Consider the following 21,438-nt stretch of genomic DNA (forward strand, 5'->3'; position numbering starts at 1 on the left):
TGAATATTTTCCCCATTTACGGTGACAGGTAAGGTTCCATTTTTATAAAAAGAGGAAATATTTTATACCAGTGTTCCCAACTTTAAATTTTTCTCATAGACTTTCTCAAACCGGGTTTCTCGTCGAGCCCCCTGTTTCAACTATTTAGAAGCATATAATTCGTACTCAGAATTGCTGGGATTTTGGACTTTGTCCATTGTCCGCAATTCTAAATACCCGTCCTCAGGAGAAGGGGGAAGATGCCTACCCTGTCCGGTCCCTTAGAAAGATGTAAACTCAATCATATGACAACTCATACTCTTAGTCTGAGTCTTATGTTGCAACCGACAGTCAGTCGGCCGGTCTGTCTTGGAATGAAGCACTCATCTGGGGGTTACGACCAAATTTGTATTACTGTCACACAGTTGCGGTCATTTGCGGTTTTGAAGAAAGCAGTCTTCTGGGATTTGGCACCGTGTATATGTGGTGTTAACTAACGTTTCGGAGGAACGTATCGCCTCCATCTTCAGTGTAGAAGGAAAAATATAAGAAATCCGCAAGCGAAGAGACCGTGAGAACCGGTAAAAGTAGACGTATATAAAACTTTTGTAATATTAATTTCGAAGTTCGACTTTCTACCACAAGACAAAGTCATCGTGAAATTAAAAACATTAACTATAAGATATATATTTATATTATTCACTGCCCCCTTTGGCAAACTATAGCTTAATTCACTCACCACTTGACGTGTCACGTGCTGATTTCGGTCACGAAGTTTGGACTGCCAATGGAATATTCTGGATGCTGCTTACTCCGAAGTACACCACTTTCCACATCTCTCTAGGCTGCTGTGAATTGACGTAATCGTTGCTTAGTAACGGCATTATCTCTGTTAGACGTCTGCAGCTCGGTTTCCATTTGCTCCTACTTACGATTAGGCAGGCCGGAAAGAAACCCTCACCCAACAATGCATTTGCTCTTTTGTTTGTATTCCTTGCCGCGGAAAGATATTTTAAGAAGACTGTTGTTAAAACTGACACCCAACAAATTTTCTATCCTTGCGTGCGTATTAGTTTCCGCGGAAACTTCTTTAACAAGACGTTGCCTAGCAACTGAATTCTCGATTCTTCTCTCACATATAAAAATTGTCGTTTCACGGTCAGCAACACGATGCACTAAGTACTTATTTAGACAAAGAATACACAGAAAATCTATTTAGAGTAATCATCCTGCCGTCTAGGGCACTCACCGCGTGAAAAGAGGAATAATATAATGTCACGATTTACCTGTGTGACTATAGACGGGGTTCGGATTGGTGGACGGATTTAATGATCACTTAAATGCTTACAACTAGTGACTACATTTTACTGATCACTGACACATACTAGAGTGTCCTCAGTCTATTCCAGTCGTCATTAGCCGTTTAATGGCAACGGATTTTAACGCGTGAATCATAACAATCTCACTGAATTACACATTCCAGATATCACACATAAAATCTTCTCTTCACAGACGCACTCTTGCAACTGCCTCCAGTGCAGAACAGAACTCTCAACAGACAACTCGACAACCCATATAACTGCATTTTTTGAGTACCTGAGACCAGGCTTTGTCGAAGGGAGATAACAGGAAAATACATAATAAAAATTGTGATGAAGCATGCACAGGTCTGAAACTAAGATAGAAAGGGAGGTAAAAATTTTATACAAGAAGCCTAGCCAACACACCAAGTACAAGTATACAAAACTAATTCATGGGATTAAATGGAGAATTTATTGAAACCATTTTGTGCCTACAGCTAGCTCCATCTATGGAGTAAAAACTATACATTCGGGACTGCAATCGTGCAGAAACCCATCAAGGATCTCTCACATCATACTAATATCCTAACCTCATTGTTGATGAGGGCGGGATCCAGATGGGAGGAGTGTCCTGACTGGGGTGGTTGAGAGGACCGGTTAAGCATGCCATATGGTAGTTACTACAGGATTCTGACGATGGTGTATAACACACAGAGATATTGGGTTTTCAGACTTTCTTCTTTGTCCCTTTAAAACCCTCGGCAAGGACCCCACCGAAAACACAGCCTGTATTGTTAAGGAGACGTGTTCACTGGCCCGTTACTTAGCAATGGATGTTCTATTGCCGCGTGCGCGTGTTGCGGGAATGTGCTTACAGAGCAGTTGCCTAGCAGTAGGTATACATGTCACAATATACAGGAAAGAGTCCATTTATGTTCTTATTTAAAGTAAACTTTTCACTGAGTCAATACGGAAGGAAATCAGAGTTGACAGTCAACATTCAACGAAAGTCTGGGATGTTGAATTTTAAAAATTCGGTTCAACAGCTAAGCACACAACCAGGCGTACAGGATAACCCCAAATAAGTCGTTTCTGATTTTGACTCCCTTACGAGTTCGTAATATCTACCGCAAGTCTGGGGCATGTCTTTGTATTGACAGAAAGCAGCAACAATTATTTCTGACTAGTGAAGATGTGGTAAGAACTCTTCTTTACTGAAAATATAAATACTTTCTTACTTGCTTACTTATGGAGCTGAGCTCTTCTTGAGGAGCCGCCAAATCTGCAGCTACTCAAGAATTTCCCAGCATTTTATGGAACCAAAAGGTTCATTACCGTGTTCACAAGAGATCTCCACTGGTCCCTATCCTGAGACAAATCAGTTAAATCCATACCATCCCATCCTGTTTCTGTAAGATCCATTTTAATATTGTCCATCCACCTACGCCTTGGTCTTCCCAGTGGTCTCTTTCCTTCTGGCTTTCCCACCAATATCCTATATGCATTCCTTTTCTCTTCCATTCGTGCTACATGCCCTGCTCGCCTCATCCTCCTTGACTTCATCATTCTATTTATACTTAGAGAAGAGTACAAGACGAACAGCTGATGTGTCCCGTTTAATTGCTGAAAGATAAATAAATACTGAATCTTAAAATTTAGACCCCGTTTCTACCAAGAGCAGCAGTAACATCGGGGAATACTATTTCATCTTCTGTGCATAAGGATTTTCTTGTACTAGTAACAAATTTCTGAACTTGCTGTAACGTAGGCATGAATCTTGCCCTTATTTCATTGGCATGAATCTGAAGGCCTCAGCATTTCCTCTACTTAAATCTGTAATTACTTGTGCATCCCTGCATGCAGGGACGAGTATATACATATCCAACACGCATGCACTGATCTAGATGCTGACATATGGGATATATGTAAAAGACAGCACTGGCCACTATATCTGAAATGCCGTTTTGAATAGTGAACTGAGTTACTCTATGCAGTGTAGACAAAACACATTTTATTTTACAATAAAGTTTTATACGTACATAAATACTTACATAGACACATACGTAGTTTAATGCATCTTACACAAACATACTTACGTATGTAAGTACTATATAGATGCCTGTGCCGGAGTCAAAATCCTCGTTTTACAGAAAATAATTGTTATCATATATCTGCTGAATGTAGGATGTTTAGAATGTTTCGTAATATAGGGCGGGTTCTGAAGTCCTCCTGGCCTTGATAACATAGTTATATGAAAGAGGTTAACAGTCCGTAAACATGGAGGGCGTGTTCGGAAGTCAAGAAATCTGCACAGAATTTTGTGAAGATCTCTGTTAGAAAGCAGCCATTTGCAATATCGAGGAGAAGGCTGGTTACAAAGGGAGATATATCATGGGGAAACAAGTAGGTAAGTCAATAAGTGAGTTGAAAATGGATATAGAACTTAAACAAATAAGAGTACTGATTTGAAAAGTGCTTTTATTTCTCAACATAATCTCCCTGTACATTGAGGCACTTGTCCCATCGTCTCACAAGCCCCTGAGAACCAGCAGCATAAAATTCTTTGGGTTGCTGTCGGAACCAGGCGGTGAGCAGTATGCCTTCGTGATCCCAGAAGACTGTGAACATCACTTTCCTGGAGGATGGTGTCACCTTAAACATTTTGGCAGGCGACGCAGGATGTTTCCACTGCAATGACGCACGCTTTGTGTAGGGCTGGTAATGGTGAACCCAAGACTCATCACCTGTGACAATTCGGGCTAGCATATCGTGTCCTTCATCGTGGTAGCGATTGAGATACTGTAATGCCAGACCCATTTTGTGTTGTGGGGTCGGCATGCACGGCACCCATCGTGCGCAGACTTTCTGAAAACTTTACCTGTCATTCATTATGAGGTAGTCCATGCCGTGCGAACGCGCCTGGTTCCGACAGGAGCCCAAAGAATTTCATGCTGCTGGTTTTCATGGGCTTGTGAAACGATGGGACAAGTGCCTCAATGTACAGGGAGATTATATTGAGAAATAAAAGCATTTTTCAAATCAGTACCCTTATGTTTAAGTTCGATATCCATTTATAACTTACGTATTGACTTACCCTCGTATATTGTAAGTTCAGGGAAGTCGATGGATTTCCCTTAGGATTGTGTCAAACAACGAACATTCGTGTTCTGTTACCAGATAATCAGACATGCATTACGGTACTCGTACAGTAGCAAAAACAAAAAATATGTGATCTATTTGAAGATGACGAGGTACCGCTGTTGCTGCTGCTGCGCTGTGTTAATCTCTTTACGGGCTGCGTCTTCGAGGGACTGCGTTACAACTTTCTGGTAGCCATTGGGCTCTTCAAGCCCCTGACCTGCATCCGTCTCATGTTGAGGGAGCCTCAGGTACTCGCCAGCGTCACCAGATGGCACTGTGATCACAGTCATCTCATCCATCTCGCTTTCGCCTTCAGGACACTGCTCGGGCGGAATTCCTTTGATAAGACTCGTGTTTCCATCATCCGTGACTTTCTCTGTTCTCTCCACTTCTTCACCGACAGGAAGCATAACAGCGGTCTCACAGCCAATATTGTTGCTGCTCGTAGTAGTGTCGCCACCTGAACACTGTCTTTTGTTGAAATTCTCCACGGACAAGAAAGCATCACCTTCCGTAGGGAAGAGAATAGATTCACAATAACGTTCCATTGCTCCTCCATCTGAATCAGGAGGAAGCTGGATATAGATGACGTCATCTGAAGGATCGCTGACAACAACCATAGAAAGTAATTCTTCTGAATCCTCTTGTGACTGCTCTTGGTTGCTTTTGCTATTTGGTATGGACACAGAAGCCTCGGTCCCCGCTTTTGTTTCCTTGGTAATTTCAAGTCCCGCAGTCACAGAAGTCTCTTCTTGAACAGACAAGTCTTGTGGCTCGTTTCGATTATCCTGGCTTTCCTCACGGATTTTGTGAAACCTTTCATCTTCTGTAGCGGCTGCAGCCTTGGTTCTGGAAGTAGCAAGAAAGTAGCCATAAGCACGTGTTTACACGAACGCTTTCACTTCAGCTTACGCATTCCACTCATTAATAAGGGACGTTGTAGTGCAGTTATTGCATGCAATTGTTATAAATTCGAATTAAAAAAGAAAAACTCAGCAAATTTTAACGTTTAATGTTTTCTGAATCTCACTAACAAAAAGATGGCGAATCGCAGTAAGGCGCAGACTGTCTTGACATCAATAAAGTTTAGGGAAAATATTTTATATTCAGAAAAGTCGTCTTAATGAGAGACTACAATGCAAAAATATGGAACTCCAAATATATGTCACCCTCAGTACCGCACACTTCCATCTAAAATCAACACAAACAATTTAAACATATAGTCCTATACCGTGACATATATAATTAAATAGGTTATGACAATAGGTGGATATATCTGAGTTGCTGGAAACGTTCATTACCCATCATTACTGAAGAGAGCGAAGAAAACATACACAGTGTGTCCAGGTTCTGTTAGGACTGTGTTCATTAAAAATACAAGACGTGAATTATTTTCAAAATTTCACTATTTTTATTCAAAATAGTCACATTCTGAATCAATACATAGCTGGAATAGATTGAAAAGTTTTCGAAAACAGTCACTGTACTCCTTTGTGGAAACGCATTTAAAACTGCGGTACATTCCCTCTGGAAGTCCTGGCTGGTGTTGTTACGGTCTCCTTTCATCGCCAACTGAACTTTCTGCAACAACCAGAAATCTGCTGGAGCCAAATCTGGCGAATACAGAGGATGATCAAGGACTGTGATCCATTTTCTGGCCAAAAAATCGGGCACAATCTTCGATTTGTGGGGTGGGGCATTGTCGTGGAGGAGCGACCAGGAACCTTGCTCTCGATATTCAGGTCGAATTCGAAGAATTCTGGCCCACAAACGATTCAGGACTCCGAGATAATAATCAGAATTTACTGTTTGAACTTCTGGCACAAATTCCTTGTGAATGATTCCTTTGGAATAGAAGAAAACGGTTAGCAGTGTCTTTACTCGACTCTCTTGCATGCGCACTTTCTTTGGTTTCGGCTTCTTTAGGCTCAACCACGCTGCACTCTGCCGCTTTGTGAGAGGCTCATATTGAAAACACCATGTCTCGTCACCAGTAACAATTGATTTTGTAAATTTTGTATCACTTTGGGCCGACAGTAACATGTCTTTGCAGTGTTCCACTCTGGCATGTTTTTCATCGCCTGACAGCGCGTGCGGTACAAACCGCGCACGGACCTTCCGTTTGCCCAAATCTTCGGTCAAAATTTGATGCACAATACATTTTGGTACTCCCAAAAGCTCCTCGATGAGTTTTGCAGAAACACATCTGTCTGATGCAAGGATTTCGGTCACAGTTTTCACATTTTCTTCAGTGCGACTTGTTCTTGGCTTTGATGCACGTGGGGAGGCCCGGTCCTGCTAGTCATGTAATTATCCGGCCCGGCCGATAATTAGAGGCAGCGTTTCATTGAGTGTATCCTCATTCATACGTACATATGCCTGTGTCAAGAGACATTAATACGATGCGAAATATTTGTCAACAATCTCTCCTTCGTGTTTTAACGAGTGTGCCACAGCTGAATTATTCATTCGTTGAGGAACACACCCTGTAACGCTAGACGTGGCGAAGGGAGGAAGCTCATCTGAGACAATCAGGAAATGGATTTGTAACTGTAATACAGGGAGCTCTTAATATATAAATATATTATTCTGGAAACTTCACAGTTCTAGAATACTGCTATAAACTAGTGGTGATTCTACGTATTATGTATTTGCACAGAGTGCATAAAATGAATAAGTCATTGGGGAGGTCTCGTCTGTTTGTCCGTCTGAGTGCCCGCGTACGTATTTCACCTTCAAAACCGACGGCCGTACTTCGATCCAACTTGCTATGCAGATATGAACTAAAATTAATTGGGCCAATTTAATTTCGGTTCATATTTATAAAACGTACACTAATGTTACTGTATACGAGGCCCTGCGCACTATCCTCATTTTCAAAAAGGTTCCGGATTCCATCTCAACAGTCGACACTTTGTTACAAACAAGGAAGTAATTAAATATCTGCTAACTTGAGATCAGTTGACAGTAACGGACACAAACATATAAATGCTGCCTATATCGAATGTGAAATAATGCCAAACACAATATTAACACAAACTCAGGTTTTCTAGAAATTATTCATCGTCCAGAAAGCTGTGTTTGACAAGAGCGGCCGGGCGGACTGAGTTGTGTACTGTCTTCTGACTCTCAATATTACAACCGCGGTTTCGAATCCCACTCGAAGAATCGATGTATGTCTGCGTTATTTCTGTGTTTGTGTTCCGTGTAGGTAGAGATCCAGCGTTCCAGGGGTGCTACCGAACGTTTGCGGTGGACTTCTACAGGACGATAAGGAGTTACTCCACCCAAGATGACAACCTTCATACTCACCGCCGTAATAACCTCAAACCGAACATACAGATTTCAAAATCCGAAAAAAGGAAGGTCTTGGGACGGGTGGTGTTGTGGGGCCACATATGAAGGTGAAAATAGTAGATGCCTACATTGATTATTTAGAATAATTTTCGTTGCACTTTATATAAAATTAAAGAAATACATATAAATAATTTCTGACTGAACAGTGATACCTGTAACGCGATTATACTTGCAACAATTGAGTTGTATCGACAACAATTGAATATCAAGTTTGTCGGAGTATGCAACATTGTGAAGGTGATCTCACCTCTTCCAGCGCGGCTGCAGTTGGATAGGCTTCTCAACGAACTTGGGATCTTCGTCGGCGTCGTAAAGCCCTGCAACGTAGGACGCAGCCAGCAGGGCTGACCCGAAGTGGTTAGGATGCGTCGTGACCAGGTGTGCGCGGAATTCACGCGCCAGGTTGGATTTGAACCTGTCCTCTGGTCCGCAGAAGCGACATTCGTACAGGTGCTTCCCTGGATGTTTGGATGTCGACAGGACGTGTTTCCTCAGGTTCTCCTACATACAAGAATACGAGAATATGTGTGTTAAAACCGTGCAGATATTCGCAAAATCATTCGTTACCAACTGCCTTGTCCACTACGAATTCGCAAGAGTTACAGAAGAGATGAAGAGTAGGCCCATCCCAATGCCGATGAAACAGCTGTCGTTTTAATGTCTCAAATCTCACTTCATCCTTCGCCGTAACTAATTGTACACAAGACAGCAAATTGACTGAAAGATTGTAGTATCTGATTGTCAATAAAGGAGATGATTTAAAAAAAAACTTCATCCTTCATAATGGTGAAGTATACTGCTCTCCTCTGATAATGGCTGATGTTTATAGTAACGTCACAGAATTGGCAAGAAGCTTCAATCAATAACTCTGAACGCAGCTAAGAACACGTATGCGCACATATAACACTCATATAGAGGATCTATGTATGTATGTACATACACATATAACAAGAAGTGAGTTGTTTTAGTTCCTCCAAATGCATTATTTACTATTTTGAAGAGAGTACTTAAAACGAAACTAAGTTATTAATGATGTTGACATTTGTCTTCTGGGTTCTGCACCGTTTAGTTTGGTAGCTAGGCACCAAATTTTCACATGAACATATCATCTCCAACTTGCGGATATATCCTGAAGATTGGGGCAGCATGTTCTTCCCAAATATTGTTCAGCCTACCAGTATATACGGTGTCACAACCTAGAAGACTGCAGTACGTCTCTTTATACATGTGGAAACCTCCACCTTACATTAAGTGTATGCTGGCCAACACTGTTGCAATTCTACAGGTCCTGCAAACTGCAGTCACTAATGCTCCCTTACACGTCTTTAAATAAGGTCATCATGGGTTTCAAATATTTAAAATAATGCATTAGCATCTTACACACACACACACACAAACAATATATATATATATATATATTTCTTTTTTCTTCTTCTTCTTCCCATAGCATCATGGTTGGCATGATTGCACGAGTTGAAGAGTTGTTGTCTAGACCAGTGTTCCGCAACCTGTGTGCCGCGGCACAGTCGCCTGTGCGCAGCTACGCAGGCGCAAGTATCACACTGAAGTTACGAGTAGAATTACTATATTTACTTTAAGAGTAATAGAAGTGTATTTTCTGCACTCTACAGTGAATTAAAGTAAATTAATAGTTAATTTAATGATAATAATAATATAATTATAATATAGTAGTAAGTTGATGACGATACGTATTTGTATTAATTGTGGGATATCATGCGTTTTTGAGGGGAATNGTTGTTGTCTAGACCAGTGTTCCGCAACCTGTGTGCCGCGGCACAGTCGCCTGTGCGCAGCTACGCAGGCGCAAGTATCACACTGAAGTTACGAGTAGAATTACTATATTTACTTTAAGAGTAATAGAAGTGTATTTTCTGCACTCTACAGTGAATTAAAGTAAATTAATAGTTAATAAATTTCATGAGTAGATTTCTGCTTAATGATAATAATAAGTTGATTACGATAGGTATTTATATTACTTGTCTGATATCATGGGTTTTTGACGGGAATAATATTTTGGTGTGCCGCGTTGAGTCATGGATACTTCATGGTGTGCTACGAGTAGAAAATTTTTGCGGAAAATTGACCTAGCCTAACATAACCTGAATTAACTTAACTTAACCCAACCTAACCTAACATAACCTAACCTTACCTAACCTAACTTAGCCTAGCCTCGCATCGCATAGCCTCGCCTCGCCCCGTCTCACCACGCCTCACGTCAAGTCACGCCAAGTCACATCAAGTCACTCCAACTCATGTCAAGTCACGTCAAGTCACGCCAAGTCACACCATGACACGCCAAGACACGTCACGTCACGTCACCTCACAACACCTCCCTTCACCTCACCTAACAGCAAGGAATGGTACCCCTCAGTTACTGATTGATTCGGACAAGACTACTGCGCAAACCTAACCTAACCTAACCTAACTTAACCTAACCTAACCTAACCTAACTCTACCTAACTTAACCTAACCTGACCTAACCTAGCCTAGCCTCGCATCGCCTCGCCTAGACCCGTCTCGCCTCGCCTAGACCCATCTCGCCTCGCCTAGACCCGTCTCGCCTCGCCTCCCGTCAAGTCACGCCAAGTCACGTCAAGTAGGGTCAAGTCACGCAAAGTCACGCGAAGTCACGTCAAGTCACGTCAGTCACGCCAAGTCACGTCAAATCACGTCAGTCACGCAAAATCACGCCTAGTTACGCCAAGTCACGTCACGTCACCTAACCTAACTTAGCAGCAGGGAATGGTACCCCTCAGTTACTGATTGATGCGGACAAGTCTACTGCGCAAACCTAACCTAACCTAACCTAACTTAACCTAACCTAACCTAACCTAAGCTAACCTAACCTAACCTAACGTAACGTGACATAACCTAGCCTGGCCTCGTATCGCTTCGCCTCGCCTAGACTCGCCTCGCCTCCCGTCAAGTCACGCCAAGTCAGTGAAAAAAGGTCAAGTCACGCAAAGTCACGTCGAGTCACGTCAAGTCACGTCAGTCACGCCAAGTCAGGTCAAGTCACATCAAATCACGCCAAGTCACGCAAAGTAACGCCTAGTCACGTCATGTCACGTCAACTCAACTCAACTCAACTCACTTCACCTAACCTAACTTAGCAGCAGGGAATGGTAGCCCTCGGTTACTGATTGATGCGGACAAGTCTACTGCGCAAACCTAACCTAACCTAACCTAACGTAACCTGACCTAACCTAGCCTAGTCTCGCATCGCCTCGCCTCGCCTAGACCCGTCTCGCCTCGCCTACACCCGTCTCGCCTCGCCTCCCGTCAAGTCACGCCAAGTCACGCCAAGTCACGTCAAGTAGGGTCAAGTCACGCAAAGTCACGTCGAGTCACGCCAACTCACGCGAAGTCACGTCAGTCACGCCAAGTCACGTCATGTCACGTGAAATCACGTCAGTCACGCCACGTCACGTCACCTAACCTAACTTAGCAGCAGGGAATGGTACCCCTCAGTTACTGATTGATGCGGACAAGTCTACTGCGCAAACCTAACCTAACCTAACCTAACCTAACCTAACCCAACCTTACCTAACCTAACCTAACCTAACCTAACGTAACCTGACATAACCTAGCCTAGCCTAGCCTCGCCTAGACCCGTCTCGCCTCGCTTCCCGTCAAGTCACGCCAAGTCACGTCAAATAAGGTCAAGTCACGCAAAGTCACGTCGAGTCACGCCAAGTCACGGGATGTCACGTCAGTCACGCCAAGTCACGTCAAGACACATCAAATCACGCCAAGTCTCGCAGAGTCACGTCAAGTCACGTCACATCACCTCACCTCACCTCAACTCAACTCACCTCACTTCACCTCACCTAACAGCAGGGAATGGTACCCCTCAGTTACTGATTGATGCGGACAAGTCTACTGCGCAAACCTAACCTAACCTAACCTAACCTAACCTAACCCAACCTTACCTAACCTAACCTAACCTAACCTAACGTAACCTGACATAACCTAGCCTAGCCTAGCCTCGCCTAGACCCGTCTCGCCTCGCTTCCCGTCAAGTCACGCCAAGTCACGTCAAATAAGGTCAAGTCACGCAAAGTCACGTCGAGTCACGCCAAGTCACGGGATGTCACGTCAGTCACGCCAAGTCACGTCAAGACACATCAAATCACGCCAAGTCTCGCAGAGTCACGTCAAGTCACGTCACATCACCTCACCTCACCTCAACTCAACTCACCTCACTTCACCTCACCTAACAGCAGGGAATGGTACTCCTCAGTTACTGATTGATGCGGACAAGTGTACTGCGCAAACCTAACCTAACCTAACCTAACTTAACCTAACCTAACCTAACGTAACCTGACCTAACCTAGCCTAGCCTCGCATCGCCTCGCCTCGCCTAGAACCTTCTCGCCTCGCCTCCCGTCAAGTCACGCCAAGTCACGCCACGTCACGTCACCTCACCCAACCTCAAACTCACCTAACCTAACTTAGCAGCAGGGAATGGTACCCCTCAGTTACTGATTGATGCGGACAAGTCTACTGCGCAAACCTAACCTAAACTATACTAACCTAGCTTAGAGTAGCCTAGCCTAGCCTAGCCTAGCCTAGCCACGGCTCGCCTCGCCTCGCCTAGACCCGTCTAGCATCGCCTCCCGTGAAGTCACGCCAAGTCACGTAAAGTCACGTCAAGTCACGTCGAATCACGCCAAGTCACGTCACGTCACGTCACCTTACCCAACCTCACCTCACCTAACGTAACTTAACAGCAGGCAATGGTACCCCTCAGTCTACTGCGCAAACTTAACCTAACCTAACCTAACGTAACCTGACCTAACCTAGCCTAGTCTAGCCTCGTATCGCCTCGCCTCGCCTAGACCCGTCTCGCCTAGACCTGTCTCGCCTAGACCCGTCTCGCCTCGCCTCCCTTCAAGTCACGCCAAGTCACATCGAGTCACGCCAAGTCACGTGATGTCACGTCAGATCACGTCGGTCACGCGAAGTCACGCCAAGTCACGTCACGTCACTACAACTCACCTCACTTCACCTCACCTAACTTAACAGCAGGGAATGGTACCGATCAGTTACTGATTGATTCGGACAAGTCTACTGCGCAAACCTAACCTAACCTAACCTAACTTAACCTAACCTAACCTCACCTTACCTAACCTAACCTAACGTAACGTAACCTAGTCTAGCCTCGCATCGCCTCGTCTCGCCTAGACCCTTCTCGCCTAGCCTTCCGTCAAGTCACGCCAAGTCACGTCGAGTCACGCCAATTAACGCCAAATCAGGTGAACTCACGCCAAGTCACTTCACGTCACGTCATGTCACGTCACCTCACCGCACCTCACCTAGCTTAACAGTAGAGAATGGTACACTTCAGTTACTGATTGATGCGGACAAGTCTACTGCGCAAACCTAACCTAACATAACCTAACCTAGCGTAGCCTAGCGTAGCCTCGGCTCGCCTCGCCTAGAGCCGTCTAGCCTCGCCTCCCGTTAAGTCACGCCAAGTCACTTCAAGTCACGTCGAATCACGCCATGTCACGTCTAGTCACGCCATGTCACGCCAAGTCACGTCAATTCACGCCAAGTTACGTCACGGCACGTCACGTCACCTCACTCAACCTCACCTCACCTAACGTTACTTAACAGCAGGGAATGGTACCCCTCAGTTACTGATTGATGCGCACATGTCTACTGATCAAAGCTAACCTAACCTAACCTTACGTAACCTAACCTAACCTAACGTAACCTAGGCTAGGCTAGCCTAGCCTCGCATCGCTTCGCCTGACCTAGACCCGTTTCGCCTCGCCTCCCGTCAAGTCACGTCGAGTCACGACAAGTCACGCCAAGTCTCGCTAAGTCACGTCAAGTCAGGTGAACTCACGCCAAGTCACTTCACGTCACCTCAGCGCACCTCACCTAACTTAACAGCAGAGACTGGTACTCTTCAGTTACTGTTTGATGCGGAGAAGTCTACTGCGCAAACCTAACCTAACCTAATCTAACCTAACCTAACCTAGCCTAGCCTAGCCTAGCCTCGCCTCGCGTCGCCTAGACCCTTCTCGCCTCGCCTACCGTCATGTCACGCCAAGTCAAGCCAAGTCACGCCAAATCACGTGAAGTCACGCCATGTCACGCCAAGTCATGCCAAGTCACATCAAAGCACGCCACGTCACGTCAAGTCACTTCACTTCACCTCACCTCACCTAACTTAACAGCAGGGAATTGTACCCCTCAGTTACTGATTGATGTGCACAAGTCTACTGCGCAAACCTAACCTAACCTAACCTTACATTACCTAACGTAACCTAACCTAGCCTAGCCTAGCCTAGCCTAGACTCGCCTCTCTTTGCCTCGCCTCGCCTCGCCTCGCCCCACCTCGCCAGTACCCGCCTCACCCCACCTCGCCACGTCTCGCCTCGCCTCTAGTCTAGTCACGCCAGGTCACGGCACATCACGTCACGTCACATAAAGTCACGTCAAGTCATGCCAAGTCACGCCAAGGCACGTCAAATCAGGCCAAGTCACGTCACGTCACTTCACGTCACCTCACGCCACGTCACGTCAAGTCACGTCACTTCACCTCACCTCACCTCACCACACCTAACTTAACAGCAGGGAATGGTACCCCTCATTTACTGATTGATGCGCACAAGTCTACTGCGCAAACCTAACCTACCCTAACCTAACCAAACCTAACTTAACCAAACCAAACCTAACCTAACGCGAACTTTTACCTATTGTAAGAAATTAATTGTCGAATTTTATTCGTTTTATTTTATCCCTGTTACCGTTTTCCATATGATTGTATTTTAATCTCACCTACTGTACTGATTAAACAAGATGATGCTTGTTCATTCTTTATTACACTGTGGTTTTTTATGTACAGTCATATTTTATTCTAAGAAATTAAACGTAAATTATTTACTCACAGTTGTTGTTATATCATAGTATTATTATTGATTTATTTTTATTTTTCTCGCATCTACGCAGCTTCTTTGATATGCTTGCCGCATGTTCTGTGTACGTGCTTTTCCCTAAAACTGCAGGGATTAGCATGGGTTTCCCTGTCTTTTATAACGCTGTTTCGGTATTTGCCCCTGTTTGTTAGAAGTTAGAGCTTCTTCAACTTTATGCCTTTCTTCCTGTAACGATGCAACCACCGATTGTTGGACTTCATTTAAAATTATAATTATTTAAAAAATGAGTCGGTATAGTGTCACGTCTTCCTTTTGAAGTGTAGAGATCCCGCGTTTTACAATTTTTTCAGTCCTATCACAGCTGTGCTCTGAAGTAGTTCGGAAATGTTGGTTGCTAGTTAGAGAATTACAGATGGGTCGTTTGAGATGTTTCCGACTGTATGGCCACTTGCTGACGGCAATGAAGTGTTGATGGACACAATACAAGAACATTTAGAAATGCTGCAGCAGAAATTCAATAAGCATTTTGGAGAGAGTGTACAAGATTTCGACTGGGTTCGCGATTCATTTGTTGTGAATTCTGAACATCTTCCGATTAATATACAAGAGGAACTCGCAGATTTAAAAGCAGACAGAATATTGAAACTAAAACTTCTCGAAGTGCCTTTGGATACGTTTTGGTTGGCAATAAGGAGTGGATACCCGACTATCTCCGAGATGGCAGTTAATGTGTTATTGCCATTTTCAACTACATATTTGTGTGAACTGGGCTTCTCGACGTTAACTGAAATTAAGACATCAAAGAGGGAGCGGCTCAAATCCATCGATGAAGAAATGAGACTTGCGTTGTCAACGATTCCACCACGGATCAGTCGCCTGTGCGCAGCTACGCAGGCGCAAGTATCACATTGAGGGTATGAGTAGAATTACTGTATTTATTTTAATAGTAATAGAAGTGTATTTTCTGCACTCTACAGTGAATTAAATTTCATGAATTGTTAATAAATTTTACGAATCGATTTCTGTTTAATGATAATAACAATATAATACTATTATAGTAATAAGTTGATCACGATACGTATTTATATTAATTGTATGATATCATGCGTTTTTGAGGGGAATAACATTTCGGTGTGCCGTGTGGAGTCATGGATACTTCATGGTGTGCCGCGAGTAGACAAATGTTGCGGAACACTGGTCTAGATGACAGAGTGCGCCTTGTTTTGTCCTTGTTTGTGTGTGTTTTGTTGTGTTTGTCTCTTTTGTTATGCTTGCTTTGTCATTGGCTTTGGGCTTTTGAGTAAGCACGTGGATGAATAAGCAATTAAATTGAACTTAACTGAATCCTGACTTTCCGTAGACTGATTCCTTTATTGGAAATATGGTAAAATTCCTTTTAAGATTCTTGCGAAAAGGTGTGGGGTTCTAGCAGACTGGTCTGCTTTTATCGGTTCTCACGGTCTCTTCGCTTGCGGGTTTGTTATATTTTTCCTTCTACCCTGAAGATGGAAGCGATACGTTCCTCCGAAACGTCGGCTAACACCACATATACACGATGCCAAATCCCAGAAGACTGCTTTCTTCATAAAATTAAGTATGATTAGAATTTTGGCCTAGACCCCCCCCTTCCGCATTTTATCGAAATCTGATTAATAATTTCGGAATATAAACATGCGAAGAGATAAAGGCGATTGTCCCTAAGATCCTCATTATGCTTCAACTTCAAGCAAAGACGTGTACAGAAATATGTGTATTCATACGTAAACTGAACTGTCATTAGTCGAAGACTCACATATCCCGGGAGGCTCACTCCCGACTATCAGGTTCAGACTACTGTCAGTTGCCAGTACTGGGGGGGATCAAAGCATATATTTCTTCAAGCAACTTGGTTCCGGCATATCAGTAATGCTATAACTGATTCTTCCTGCTGTGAACTCCATTTGTGGATCTCATTCCCGTTATCAGAGTTAGCATAACATATCAAATAGATACGAAGTGTGATAAATCAAGTCTGCCTCACTACACCTTGGATCTATTCGCTGGAATATACTGAAGACACTCCAGTGAGCTGAAACAGGACATTGACAGGGTTTGGATAGCTAAGCATGCACTCATGAAGACTGGTTGAGTACGAAAGGAAGAAGAGAAGAAAGAATTATAGAAAGAAAGTGAGAGAAAAGAGGAAAGAAGGAAGAGAAAAGGAAAAGAGAAAAATCATATTTTCTTTAAGGCTATATATATATATATATAAAATAAGAACAATAAATTTTTTCTGGGATGTAGTCAGGTACAAGATCACCGACGTCCTCCATCTTCAGGGTTGAAAAGTAAGCCGAGCAGACACACAGAAAACAGCAGGCGCAATAACTTTCATCTCCCCAAAAATATTAGCCGACTACTTTTTCTAATGGAGACGTGAAATTTTAAATGCTATTTAGATGGATTTTAGACCTCAAAGTTTGAATTCAGATGTAGGAAATTGTTGTTTTGGGTTCTTTGAAGCTAAGTATCATTTAAGAACTAGAGGATAGGCCAGTTGAAATTTTGCGGGGAATCACATCGTGTCTTCATCCCTCATCCCCTTTCGTCCCTTCTTCTGTTCCTTTCAGACCTCTGTCTCGTCTCCTTCTTGTTCCGTTAAAACAAAGAATTAAGTTGCAGATGGCAGAGTTTCGAGCTGACATGTCAGTACGTGAAGATGTTACGGCTTCGGCAGAACACATTACTAACACGAATCATATACACAGCCATAAACGGCCTAATTCTATTCCTACTTCCAAAAGAAAACATACTATTTCTTCATGAAACGTACATTTTCCTATATAAAAATCAGTCGACTAATTATACTGTGAGAAACAACCGCCGTTTTTCAAAGAACCAAACGAAAATACAAAGTACGGAAAAATTCAGAATTATTAAATGGTAAACCAGATGACACTTTTGTTACTTTCCATCTTTCGGCGCGTTAAACCAGGATGTAATTTACCTGTATCAGGTATATTTCTAATTACACAAGCGCATGAAGTTGACCAACAGAGGGCAAGTAATGTGTTTCCTTCCTTGCTATATCAGGAACGGCTGTTAAGTCTTTACGTATCATTACATTCGACGTCAAACCTCTACAGTAAACATGGCAGGGAAACCTTGATGTCGGTTAAAACGGCCCAATGCAAATCCTACATTATGTAAAGTCCAAGTCAAACTTTATCAATAGAAACACATATTATGGCCCAGTGGACATCCTCGCTCACTCATGAAGATGAACCTTTCTTGAGGAGCCGTTAATTGTGACGCTACTCACGAACTTCCCAGCATTTTATGGAACCCGAAGATTCAGTACCGTCTTCACAAGAAACCTCCACTGGTCCCTATCCTGAGCTAGATTAATCCAATCCATACAATCCCATCCTATCTCTCTGAGATTCATTTTAATATTGTCCACCCACCTACGCCGTGGTTTTTCCAGTTGTCTCTTTCCTTCTGGCTTTCCCACCAATATCCTATACGCATTCCTCGTCTCTCCCATTCGTGCTACATGCCCTGTTCACCTCATCCTCCTTGACTTGATCATTCTAATTATATTTCGAGAAAAGTACAAGTTATGAAGCTCCTCTTTATGCAGTTTTCTCTGACCTCTTATCACTTCATCTCTCTTCGGTTCAAATATTCTCCTTAACACCCTGTTCTCAAACACCCTCAGTTTATGTTGCTCCCTTAATGTCAGAGACCAGGTTTCCCATGTCCTGTTTAATTCAGTCCCACCTGGTTTTCCTGGACATTACTAAAGCCATATTCTAAAGCAAAGTTGAAAAACGGTAGCGATAAAGCATCTCCTTGTTTTAGACCATTCTGGATAGGAAAATTATGAGACAAATATTTACCTATACGGACGTCAATATACGTTTCGTCTAAACACGTTTTAATCAACCTAACTAGTTTCATGGGTACCCCAAACTCTACCAGAATATTGTACAATACTTCCCTCCTAACTGAATCGTAGGCTTTCTCTGAATTTTAAGAATGGCTGATGTACTGTCGCATTGTACTCCTATTTTTCTCCAGTATCTGACGAATGCAGAAGATCTGATCTGTAGTTGATCTATTATGTCGAAACCCACACTGATGATCCCCAATAATTTCATCTGCGTATGGACTTAACCTTGAGAGAAGAATATTGGATACAATTTAGTATGAACTTGATAGCAGTGATATCCCTCGATAATTACTACAGTCAGTTTTATCACCCTTCTTGTGAACTGGTACACTAATAGACTCCTTCCACTGATCAGGCAATTCTTCCTTATTGAAGATATAATTAGCTTATGGATCTTAGAACTTAATATTTCGCCTTCCGCTTGAATTAGTTCTGCCGGAATTTGGTCACTACCTGGCGATTTATACCGTTTCAATTTTGCAATAGCACTTTCAACCTCAAAAGGGCTAGGATCAGGTATTAACGGCTCAGCTGTAATATGGATTTCTGTCTGCCTAACATCACTGACCCTATGTACATTCAATAACTGAGAGAGTAGATCTTCCAATTATTCAAAATGTTGTAGGAATCTGCAAGCAGATCACCATTCTCATCCTTCACTAGGGTACTTCTGGGTTGGTAACCCTTCTTACATGTATTTACTCCTCTATACAAGTCTCCAATATTTTTGTTCTTACTGTTGTTTGCAAACTCATTACTTTGGATTTCCAGATATTTTTCATTTTATTCCAAAAACGCGTGCTGGCTTCACGTCTTAAACTCTTCATGTTATCTACGTTTATTTCACTTGGACCGGCTAACCACTGCAATCTGTCTTTGTTTTCTTTGACATAACAATTTTGAGAATTCTTCGTAGATTCTCTTTGGCTGAAATTTTGATATTCTCTCTAATATTTCCCCAAGTTTTATTACTATCCACTTCAGTGTCCACGTTTTCCAAAGCTGCGAAACTACTTGAGATTTCGACACGATACTGCTCCTTACCCTCTACCTCGTTTAATTTCTTGAGATTGAACCCCACCATATTAAATCTGTGGGCTGTTTGTTTACTCGCTGCTAGTGTCTCCCTAACTTTTGCACCACCAGATGGTGGTCAGTATCACAATCTGCTACACTGAATGATTGGACATCAAGTATACTTGACTGCCGTCTCCTGTCTATAAAAATATGATCAATTTGATTGTGTCTTCCCATCAGGAGATGTCCAATTACGTTTATGAATGTTACGATGTGGGAACATGGTAATTTTGAAAATAATATTTTTAGATGTGACAAAATTTAGTGCTCTACCGCCATATCATTACTAATTTCGTACAAACTCTCATACCCAGTCGTTGGTTTGGAAATGTCTTCCCTCCCTACTTTGGCACTGAAATCTCCTAACAGAATTTATCAAATACATGTTCTAGTTCTTCATAGAACCTGTCCTTTATATCATCAACTGTATCTTCTGCAGGTGCATGGACATTCAGAACGATGATTTCACACCAGCGACCTCTTAGTGTTATGCATGAAATCCTATCACTAACGAATTCTACCCTCTTTACTGCTGATACGATTATCTTATGTATGAAAAAACCTGTAACTAATTCATGATTTTCAACCCCCTTTCTATAGAAAAATGTACGTGTATAGTGTCCTGCTGGTGCGATGCTACCTCCATCCCATCTGACCCCCTATACTCCCGCTAAACCTAACTTATATTTTAAGATTCCTTCCGCCACTGCCCTGAGCGAACCTGCCCTATACATACTTCGTACATTCCAAGTACAAAATCTCATATACATTTTCTTTCGCTTATGCCGTTTATACAAATTATCCGTGCAGGTCCGAGGCTTCTCGTGATCTTTCGTAACAAGCTTATTTTTTTAGGGTGAGGAGCTGTTAGCCCCACGCCCAACCCCCAAGCTGGAGGACCACCCCTTCTCGGCTGTCCGTTACTGCTTATTATATTTATTCCCAGTTACCCTCCATACCTGGAGGCCGTCTCCTCCATCCTCAACCTGAGGACGCGCCATGCCGTGGTGACAAGGGACCCGCCTAACATGGCAATGCAAAACCTACATTACATAAAGCCCAAGTCTAACTTTGCAATAGAAAAGTCTACACTTCAGGCGAGTAGAAAGTATAGATCTCGTTATATTCTGCAAGTGTTGCTTGAGATGTTAATGCACAGTTAATGAAGCATGAGGAAAACAGTGCCTGTCTATAGTATGTAGTGCGTTACCTGTACTGCGACTGTACAGCAACCATAAGCTCGTATTTTCAACAGACAGACATCAAGGCCAATGCGATAAGAAAAATGACGAAAAACGGTTCCTAAAGTATGTGTACTGCATTAGAGTACGCCTGCTGATTCTTGTTTCGGATAGGGCACATGGCTGGATGTGAATTTCTTTAATACATTTCTTATTCAGTTTTTCCAAAATTAGCAGATATGGGAAACTTTGAAAACATAGTGCCATTCTGTTTTCATTATAACAGCTTTCCTATCCAATTTTCTCTCGTCTGCTTAGATCTCTTTAAGTTATTATGAGAGTGACAATAAAGTACGCGAAATGCGCTGCTGAAAGCCGCCAGACACGTTCTCTTCACACCGCTCAAACGTCTGCAGACGCGATGATAAAAGGAATCCTGCCTCTACTTTGCATTTTCAAACCATCATCCGCGGTCATGCATTTCTACCCGACTTATTATAAATCTCATCGTTTAAAATTGGTTAATAATTTTAAAATTGAATTTACTTTCACAC

The 21,438-nt window shown here is 42.8% G+C and overlaps 1 protein-coding gene across 1 annotated transcript in view; it reads right to left on the reverse strand.

Moving 5' to 3' along the window:
• Nucleotides 1–4,259: 4,259 nt before the first annotated feature.
• The window catches only part of LOC111868196, a 117,152-nt gene continuing 99,973 nt past the window's right edge, over nucleotides 4,260–21,438 (reverse strand). The window contains exons 11-12 of the mRNA XM_023858633.2: nucleotides 8,026–8,279; nucleotides 4,260–5,270 (exon numbers count right to left, since the gene is read on the reverse strand). Coding sequence (XP_023714401.1) covers nucleotides 4,514–5,270; nucleotides 8,026–8,279 — 1,011 coding nt within the window. The 3' untranslated portion in view covers nucleotides 4,260–4,513. The remainder of the gene's footprint in view (nucleotides 5,271–8,025; nucleotides 8,280–21,438) is intronic.

This window comes from Cryptotermes secundus, unplaced genomic scaffold (assembly GCF_002891405.2).
Source record: "Cryptotermes secundus unplaced genomic scaffold, Csec_1.0 scaffold146, whole genome shotgun sequence".
Taxonomy (NCBI): domain Eukaryota; kingdom Metazoa; phylum Arthropoda; class Insecta; order Blattodea; family Kalotermitidae; genus Cryptotermes; species Cryptotermes secundus.